Below are 9,928 nucleotides of genomic sequence, written 5' to 3'. Positions count from 1 at the left end.
CTAATTTTTCGGGTAGTACTGTACATTCTTTCCTTTTAACGAGTCCGCTAGTTGGCGGTAATGCATCAAGACTTTGGTTTGCCAACAAAAAGAAGAAAGACTGTGTGTTTCCGGTCCCGCTTGCGAAGCATGTGGATGCTAACACCCTCATTTCGAATTTATTTTGTCGCCTAAATTCTTGTTTGAAATTACACATCGTCGACAACATAATGAGTACATTATGGATGGGAAACGTAAGTCTATAGCTGCTTTTTATTTTGTGATGAAGGTTGAAATGCAGTGTGGCAGTCATGTTAGCTAGCCAGCTAGGTCGGGCACCCAATGAATTTTGTTCGTAACAGCTAATCGCACGACATTTAAGCAGTTGATTTTTATTTATTTATTTTTTTTACTTGGCTTCACTCCGTCGTCAAGACGTGATACGAAACATTCCAGTCGGTAACGTAGTGATATTTTTCTATCAAAGTATCACAACGAACAGTTCGTTATCGCCGCTGACAATAATAACGTTATGCTTGAGTGAAAACCCATATCGCTGGTATATGTGCGCAATTGAATGCAACATGATGTAGCTCAGTGACATTTTAGAAACCTATAAACTACTGTGTTACTATAGTCGACTGCAACTACCAGCAGGGTTTTTAAAGCGGCACATTTGAAAATATAATACTATTTTGTATAGTTTTATCTCGGTCACCGTTTTGGCAGGTAACACACATGCAGATTTTGGCGTTGCATCGACGACGTATTTATTTTGATTACGGTATAGCATGTTTATGATCTGAATACTTCTATGCTGCTCTGTAGCTGGATGCCTATATGGACGAGAAGTTCATCACCAGAGCCTTTTCTACCATGGGCGAGCAGGCGGTCAGTGTTCGAATCATACGCAGCAAGGTGACAGGGTGAGCGAGCGTCTAAGCTTTGGTAAAACATTTCTTATTTGTCTGTTCTTATTGACTGTAATTTCACTTCACAGTCCAGCCTTATCCACCAGTGCCCTGGGTTATTGTTTTGTGGAGATGGCAGATGAGGCAACCGCTGAGAGATGTCTTCGTAAAATCAACGGCAAGCCGCTACCGGGAGCTAGCCCGGTAGGGAAAATAGTTGGAGAGTATAGAATGATTATTTTTGCTAACGTGACATCAACGATTGTTTCTTACAGCCGACAAGATTCAAGTTAAACCGAGCCACCTTTGGGAAGCAAGAAAGCGGGTGAGAAGAAATGAAAAAGCAGGATATTTGCTGAAAGTTAAGATGACTACATGTGGCCAACTCTTAAAGGAGCCATGTGTAAGAATTCCATGATTCATGAAAAGGCCCTCGGACATTAAAAGTAAGGTTAAGCTGAGATTTTCCCATTTTAAAATTCGACACTCGGCCAGTTTTGGTTGCTATTGTTTTGATTCTGTGTTTACAACGGATGTCCCGCCTTCCCTTTACCCATCTGCCAATTACGAGATTAGTTGTCTTGTCACAGCTCTGTAGACTACGTACTTTAAAGTTGCGACAACTTTTACAGTCCGAATTAATGATGTCATCTACCAATAGAGGGGGGGAAAAAAACTTCACAATCTCAGATGAGTCGTGACAAAAACGGAAATACCACGATGAGATGCCCTCGCTCAATGGAGAGGACTGAAAAGGAAGGAAAAAACACGTCAGAGTTGCACGACTTCTCCTCGACAGGTGATGTGCTTTAGTTTTCCTGTGTTACCCTGATGTATGGTAACAGAGTTGGCATGCTCGTGCTACGCAGTTTAGCATGTTTTGCATTCAATGATATGCAAAGATGGCGTCTCTGCGTATTTTGGTAGGTACGTACCGTGGGTGGCGGCTTTTAGTCAGGCGCACCTGACTATAAGCCGCCACCCAGCACATTTGACACGGAAACGGCATTTGTTGATAGATAAGCCGCACTGGACTATAAGCCGCGGCTGTCTTCACACAACCGGTAATACTTTATTTGACCGTGGTATCATAAGACTCTCATAAGACCAAATGAAAACCATCATTGCTTCAAGAAGCTTCATTTGGCCATCACTGCTCCCTTGGTGGGGACAGTCCACCTCTGCTGCCACCTGCTGTCAACACTGTTGTCGTCCGACATGCCTTCGAGCATGCATTGTGGGGCTACACACAAAATTCATGTTCTTTGCCAATCACTTCTTCAGTTGCTGTTCCAGTTGTTTCATTAACTGTTAGTTATGGTATTTGGTAACACTTCATTTGACTGCATTGCCATAAGACTGCTATTAAACAATCATAACATGACACTGTCATGAGCATTAATGAATGCTTATAACAGGTGTCATTTAGTGCCACCTGGGAAATGACCTCACTTTTGAATGGATGTAAAAGATGAAAAACTGGACATAAATGGATTTAGAGACATCATTTGCCAGATGACACTTAATGACATCTGTCATAAGCATTCCGTAATGCCCATGATAGTGCCGTGTCATAACTATGTCTTATGTAGTGCTGCAACAATTAATCGATTAACTTGAGTAATTCGATTAGAAAAAAAAGATTTGAATTGAATTTTGCTTTTTCGAATATTCGTTTAATTAAAGTGGTGTTATAAAATGGTTTGTTTTGAAATGGTTTGCATTTAGTTCCATTGATTTGGGTGGATACACCGCCCTGTAGTGGCAACAGTAAATATGACAACTCCTTTCACATGGCTGAATCCAGCTGCTCCCTGTTAAGTCCAACGTAAGCTTTTGTTTGATCTAATGTTTTTTTTTTTTTTTTTTAATGCATTCGTAATTTAATTTATAGGTATATTTAAGCTTTTTTTGTGGGAATGTGTTTGAACCATTTAAGAGCATTGTAAAAAAAAAAAAAAAAAAAAAAAAAAAAAAAATGCATTTTATAGCATTTAAGCTAGCATGCTTTTGCTATTTTAGTTAGCCAATTATTCTTTTGCTATACTTAGATCATCATTTATTTTTTTAACCGTTTTACCGTTTGAGGCTCAGCTCAGGTATTTTCATTTTTTATGTTCCTTGGCCGATTACTCGATTATTCGAAGTAACTAGTTCATCGATTAACCGACTGCTAAGATAATCGATAGCTGCAGCCCTAGTCTTATGACGCTGCTGTCAAATGAATTGACCGAAAAAAATCAACAAATAAGCTGCACTGGACTGTAAGCCTGTAAATGAGGGGAAAAAGTAGTAGTCGGAAAATTACGAAATGGATTAGGAATAAAAGCGTCTTTGTGGGTGTGTCAATGCATTACCAAATGAGATTTTTCTTTGCCAGTGTGCTCATATGTTGAGAAAAGCATGCTAGTATCCCTCCCTTTTAATACTACCAACCTGTGTCGCTTGAGAGGGTTGAAGAAGCCCCATTTCATTTTTTGGTATACCAGACATGCTATATGCTCAAGTGATCATTGATAACGTTAGTTAGTGCATCATATCTGATTGAAATGCAACAATGGTACGATAAAGCATTTGGGATACAAAAGGCAGACCGTTTTCATCAAAAAGTCGATTGCGACGCACTTATGCGGCAGCCCAAATGGGCCGTCAATATTGTGATCCCGGTTGCACTTTTGGTCCATCGATCTTACATATGGCTCCTTTAAGACTTCTTTAAATGTTGCGTGATGTCAACGCCAATCCCTTTTGATCTTTTGTAGTCAGATGTATTCTTTGTTTGTGGGAGATCTCACTCCAGAGGTAGACGATGGGATGCTGTACGAGTTCTTCTACAATCGCTTCCCTTCCTGTCGGGGAGGAAAAGTAGTGCTGGACAGCCTGGGAAATTCCAAGTAGGTTTTCGCTGCTCAGTATAGAAATAATACAGTAACTGGAGCTTATGATAAATTTACTCCCATTTTAAAGAAAAGTAAAAAGGAATACCAACTGACACACTAGAAAAGAAGAAAGAAAAAAACCTTTTAGGAATAAAATACTTCTCGAGATAACCCACAGATCTGGGTTATGGCTCGAGTTCTGACGGCCAGTCCTGCCATCCAAAAAAAGGGTTTTCTTTCAAGAATGCGTATGATAAAGAAGTGTGTATGTGTATAAATTAAAGTCAAGTATATGTTGACCGAGATTGCGTGATTTGCCGTAGGGGATGCGGCTTTGTTCAGTTCCCAGACGAGCGCCTGCAGAAGCGAGCACTGGACGAGTGTCAGGGAGCTGTGGGACTGGGTGGTAAACCTCTGCGACTAAGCTTAGCAGCGAACAAGTAAGTTTGCTTTAGAGGCTGTTTGCATGACATAGTTATTCTAAAAATGGTGAGTCTGCAGATTTTCTTCATACCTATTACACTCATAGATTCAAAGATTAGACAAAATTGCAAAACAAATTGATCAATTAATGGAGCCACGTTTAAGATTGGTGGCCAAAAACGGTACTGCAGCCATGATCAACATTGAAGGGTTGCCCGAGAAGCTCTTCTCCATACAGAATCAAGCTGCGCTGTCATCCCTTTGTGGCATTTCAATCAGAAAAGAGGGACGCTAACAAACGCTCCCCTAACATTAGCGATAATCATTTCCACATATAGCATGTGTTGTCTACAACCTTTGTTAGATACAAAATAAGAAATGAGCACGCGCTACGGTGTTCAAACGCAATGGTTTAAAATTGCACTGGAGTTAAGGGGTGCGCGAAAAAAATCATTGTTAGCGAGCTTGGTTGACAAAAAGGCAAAGGAGCTCCAGGTTAGATTCTATCGCCGTGACTGGATGGAAGGGTTCTCTCGGAACTACTTTCCACCAATGGGTAAAATACTATCTTCGCCGCGTATGGAATAAGCATAGCGCCAGCACGCCAACTTTGTTCATATTCCATGTCACTTCGACATACATGAAAGTAATATAGGAAAACTCTGTACATCACCTGCCCAAGAACAATTGTGCATCTTTGTCAAAATATCAAAATGGCTTACCTCTTTGTCCTCTGTAGGACCATGGCCCCCAACAAAATGTATACTGCGTATTAAATGGGAATGGCTTCACCTTGCTGGCGTTAAACTGGTCTATTGTACGTCCGCGCAAGTTGACCCAGTCTTCAGTTTTTGGTTTCGGGAAACGTATGAAGAAAACATCCTTCATGTGTCGTAATGTCCAGCGTCGTTTCTACAAGTTCCATAGCAGCAGTGTTTGATTGGCATGTTCGTTTTTGAGAGATTATGAGAGAAAATAAGCAGAAATAACATGGATCATATGCGAGGGCGTGCCTATAATGACCCACTTCCACATTACGATGGCGACGTCACGGTCTAAAAATCATTTGTGCGGTACGCTATTGTGCATCTTTGTCATCCATTTTTTTCCTCCGTTTTCAGTTGTCTCCATTGATCGAAGGCATCTCCGATGCATATCCTTGTCTCATTTCTGATTTTGTAGTCACTTTTGCAATTCTTAATGTTTTTGTTTTGCTCTAAGTGGTTCATTCAGACTGCATACACAGCCTCATACACAGAACTGAACTAGTAATTGTTGGATTGGTGGAGGGCGGGACATCTGTCGTAAACACAGAATCAAAGCAATCGGGCTGACAATTGACTTTTAGAACCACCAGAATAAATTTTAACCAAACATTCATTGGTTATATCAAACTTGAGCCGGACCAGTGGGTTCCAGACCTCTCTGTTTATAAAAATTTTCAGGCCATTTAATAAATCATTGAAGTGCATTTCTTACATATGGCTTCCGTAACCAATCTAACGTTTATATGCGGAGTTATTTCCTCCTCATTGATATGCGGCCAAATGATGTTACATTCCCACTCAAGTGTTCGTAGACATTCTGAAACCGCAAAATCCAGGTCGCTTAAATTAATACAAGAAAAAAAAAAACACTTTTACCCAAAGAACTTAATCATAGCTTCCTATACTGAGCCATCTTTTGTCTTTCTGACCACCCATGAATAGCATCAAATCATTCTTCTGCAATGGAGGTCGCAGCGGTCCAACTCTACCATCATCGGTAAAAAAAAAAAATCACTGGATGGAAATAAATCTTTTGACATTGCAGAAGCTTATCATCAAACAATGCGACAGCAAACGTGTGCTGTAATCAAAGCTAAAGGCACAAGTGTCTGACATTTTTTCTTTTTTTTTTTTTTTAGTGGTGGCTTTTTATTTTTTAACAAGCTGTGTATGCGGTAATGTTATACCAGCAAGAATTAAAAATCAACAATAGAATCATTTCTCACCATAGTTCCTGAGAAAAGATATCGTTCTGAAATAGGCCTGTCACGATAACAAATTTTAGAGGGCGATAGATTATCTCATAAATTATTGTGATGTGCGATATTATTGCGCCCCCCCCCCCCCCCAAAATTTTAAGGAATATACAATAACACAGTAAGAATACAGTATATATTAATAATAATAAGTAATATTTAGTACACCCATTTAATCGCAATAAACGTTTACTCTTAAATTAAAAAATACTTTATAAGAAATCACAACTAAAAACAATAGACCATGCCTCTTAAGTAAAAGACAACAGTATCAATACCGCACAGAAACACAGAATAAATAAAATGTCTTTTTCAAGGAAAGATAAAATTGCACTTCAAAAACTTAAGCATTTAAGCACAGAGGTATAAAGTAATAGGAACACACAAACAATTGCACTTCATCAACAACAGAGAAAAAATTAAATAAGCAGCAGTAACAAAAATTTGGCTTCACTAAGGCGATAGGTTCATACTGCAGGTCCTAATGCACAAATCGGATTTTTTGGCGTGCCCGTACAGACTGCCTTTGTCTGAACAGGCGGCTTCTGACCGCGTGCGCAGAAGCATCAACACAAATGACACATGCTAGCTGTATGTCATTCCAGGGTGATCATATTTTGATTTCCAAAAAGACGACACAAATAACAGACATTAATAATAGTCCTTTATTCAAAGTTTATATGGACTGATAGAACGCATACACGCACGCACATAAGCCTTGACTTGTGTGCGTGACATGACGTGGGTGTGTCAATTTGCCCGTCTCGGCCATGTAAGCAATACTGAAAATATTGCTCATTCGGCGCCTAGCATTAAAATGGAAAATTGTCAGGCTTATCCTTTTCTTCATTTATTTTTTTATGACCGTGTTTAAGCCCCCTTCGTGCATAAAAGTGAAAGTTCAGACCGCCAGCCACGTTCTGGAATAATGTGGCCCAGATCGGATTTAGACCACATACGAAAGTGACCCAGATCGGATTTGAAATGGTACAGTTCTACGCGACTTGCCACGTTCAGACCGTCAAGTTAATGCCTCACTCGAGTCAGAAAAACACGAAAAAATCGGATTAGTGCATTAAGACCTGTAGTATGAGCGTAGCCTGCTAGATTGAAATGTGTAAAATGAACATACCCAGAGTGAATCCTCATCACAGCATATTGCGCCGTTGGTAACAAGGAAGCCGAACTTTTAACAGCTCGTCCGCCGCACATCTGCACACGCACGCCCATACGTACGCACGCACGTGTGGCGATAAATCGCAGCGCGAAAATTACCGCCTTCATTTTCATTTACTGTGCGATAAATGGAATTTTTGCATATTGCGACAGGCTTATTCGGAAATAAATTTGTTGTTGTGACAGGGATGCCAAAATGGCCCGGGGACTTTAACCATGTCCTTACCTTTGCATGTAGCTTAAGGAACAAACCTTTACAGCCTGAAACCAAAACCTGGCCATCGAGTACCTCCTACACGCCAACCTACGACCAGTACAGCCAGTACCAACAGCAGGCGTATCCCAACTACTACTCCTCCTGGGGCTACGACCAGACGGCGGCAGGGTACGGCTACAACTATCAGCAGTATGATTACTCGCAGTACGCCCAAACGCAGGTGAGATCTCGCGTGCATTTATGAAAGCCACGTGTCTGGTTAAATACAAATGATGACTTCCTCTTTTCTTTGTGCTACTAAGGACTTGGATATGCAGGATGATGGCCTGGAAGGTTTGTATTAAGATTGACTAAAATGTGTTTTACCCCTTCTCAAATTGTCCTGGCATAATTTCCCATTTACAAAGGATTTGTTTCACGTAGGGTCAAAAGCTTTGAATGTGTTTTGCTCCCTCCCGCTGTGAAGAAAATCACCATTTAAAAACGTTTGTTAACTTTGCTTTAGAGCTGAAACCAATACTCAAGTAACTCGAGTCATTTTATTCTCCTCAAGGAATCGTTTCATTTTGCCAGCCCTAAGCGACACGTTTTGCCCGGACTACTGTTATTGCGGGACAACGCGCTGACGTCACGTCTGTAGAGGAAGAAGCAAAGCCACAAGCCACAAACTATGCCGACGTTTCGACAAATGACGCCCGCATGATGCTACGATGGTAGCAGGTAGCCTCTGATAAGTCTCTCATAAATGACAGACTTTGCGACATTAGTAAACGGCCGCCATCTTAAAGCAGTAGACTTCTCAGCGCTAATAGATAAGATTACCTTGCTAATGTAACGTTAGCCCTGCGGAGGGCTAGGTTTTTTATTAATTATGACCACTGTCGATGCGTGGCTAAAGTGTCTTACATACAGGCTTTATTTAATCTGTAAAAACACATCGCTGTTGAGTGATTAGGGTGTCTAATAAAAACATAACAAAGCTAACTGTCAGTTTTAGCTCAGTAGTCATTGCTGAATAAAACACCTAGTAGCACTGGAGCCTAATGTGCTCCAATACAGCAGGTATCATACGTTTATTTTGAACATTGCAAAAACTCAAAATCCTATCAGGACTTTCAATTTAGACTCATTTCAAACTTAGCTAGAACTTAAAAATAGCTTGACACAAATGGAAATTCAATTGAAACACTTGGGAAAAACACATCACTTTTAAGCGATGCGTGTTATCAAGCGTAATGACGTTTTAGGTAAGAAATACGATATTTATGAAAAAATCTAGAAGTGTTTTGAGTGAAAGCCGTGAATTGTTTTTTTCTAGTCACATCTGAGGTGCAATTGACGGCTGTTTTCAACAATGTACGTCGAGAGAAAAAAAGGCAGATAGTCTGAAAATGGGCGAATAAATGGGAATATTAGGCGAAATGTTTTGTTTCCTCATGTATATTTATAATTGCTCTTTGCCTTAAAAAAAAAAAGTCTTTTACCCGATGACTCGATAGAATTTTCAGTCAAATACGCAATTATTAAAATATTCGATAGCAAACAAAGTAGGGGTGGAGCTATTTGGATTTTTTCCTGAAACCATTTGTCAAAAAAAAAAAAAAAAAACGAGTTGAGAGAAGGGTAAATACTTAACAGCACCGTTGGATTTTGGCAATCAAATAATAGCGACGAACGGATGTCGCGTCTGTTTTCTAGATCCGTCCGGAGAACTGGATGTGCTGGAAACAAACAAGAGGTTCATCGAGAGCAGTGAAGAACTATTTGATGCGCTGATTGACTCTCAGTGGAAATCGGAAGAGTTTTCATCAGAACAAGAGACTGTGATAGCAAGCATACCGGATCCCATGACCTACTAAACCTGGATGTAGTTGCTTCCTAACAGCCTGTTGAAGTTTTGAGTATTTCCTTGAACAAAGGACATTGGGCTATTTGTTCATATTCAAGTAGAAGTTGTGGGGGCGGGCACACTATTTTGAGTACAAAATGAAAAAGTTTTTTTTTTTTTTTTTAAAGTCCTTGTGTGTGTGGTATTAAATGTTCATCCAAGAGACTTTATATAATCTCCAAATCATGCTAAAATGCAAAATTGAACTAGGCCTGCAAGCAGGACTGAACGGGCCCTCGCACAACGTATAGACTCCCCAAATTTCATCGCACTCCATATGTATTTGCAAAATTTGGTGAGTTTTCGAGCATGTTATAATTGGCCTTTTTCATTTGACATGAAGGAAGACGAAAGAAGATTTGGACCCTGCCACTTCAACAAAAACAGATCCCTGAACACATTTCTGATTGTTCTGTGATTGTCCTGACATGT

The 9,928-nt window shown here is 40.1% G+C and overlaps 1 protein-coding gene across 1 annotated transcript; it reads left to right on the top strand.

Annotated features, from left to right (window-relative positions):
- Positions 1-72: 72 nt before the first annotated feature.
- On the top strand, positions 73-9,661 carry LOC130910992 (tRNA selenocysteine 1-associated protein 1-like). Its single transcript, XM_057828694.1, has 9 exons — positions 73-233; positions 808-905; positions 980-1,094; positions 1,166-1,215; positions 3,653-3,784; positions 4,093-4,209; positions 7,630-7,828; positions 7,911-7,941; positions 9,307-9,661. The coding sequence occupies exons 1-9, from the start codon at positions 210-212 to the stop codon at positions 9,465-9,467; spliced, it is 927 nt and encodes a 308-aa protein (XP_057684677.1). The 5' UTR covers positions 73-209; the 3' UTR covers positions 9,468-9,661.
- The last annotated feature ends 267 nt before the right edge of the window (positions 9,662-9,928 follow it).

The sequence above is a fragment of the Corythoichthys intestinalis genome, chromosome 22 (genome assembly GCF_030265065.1).
Source record: "Corythoichthys intestinalis isolate RoL2023-P3 chromosome 22, ASM3026506v1, whole genome shotgun sequence".
Lineage (NCBI taxonomy): Eukaryota > Metazoa > Chordata > Actinopteri > Syngnathiformes > Syngnathidae > Corythoichthys > Corythoichthys intestinalis.
Note: the sequence above shows the minus strand (reverse complement) of the source record. Positions and strands in the feature narration are given on the sequence as shown.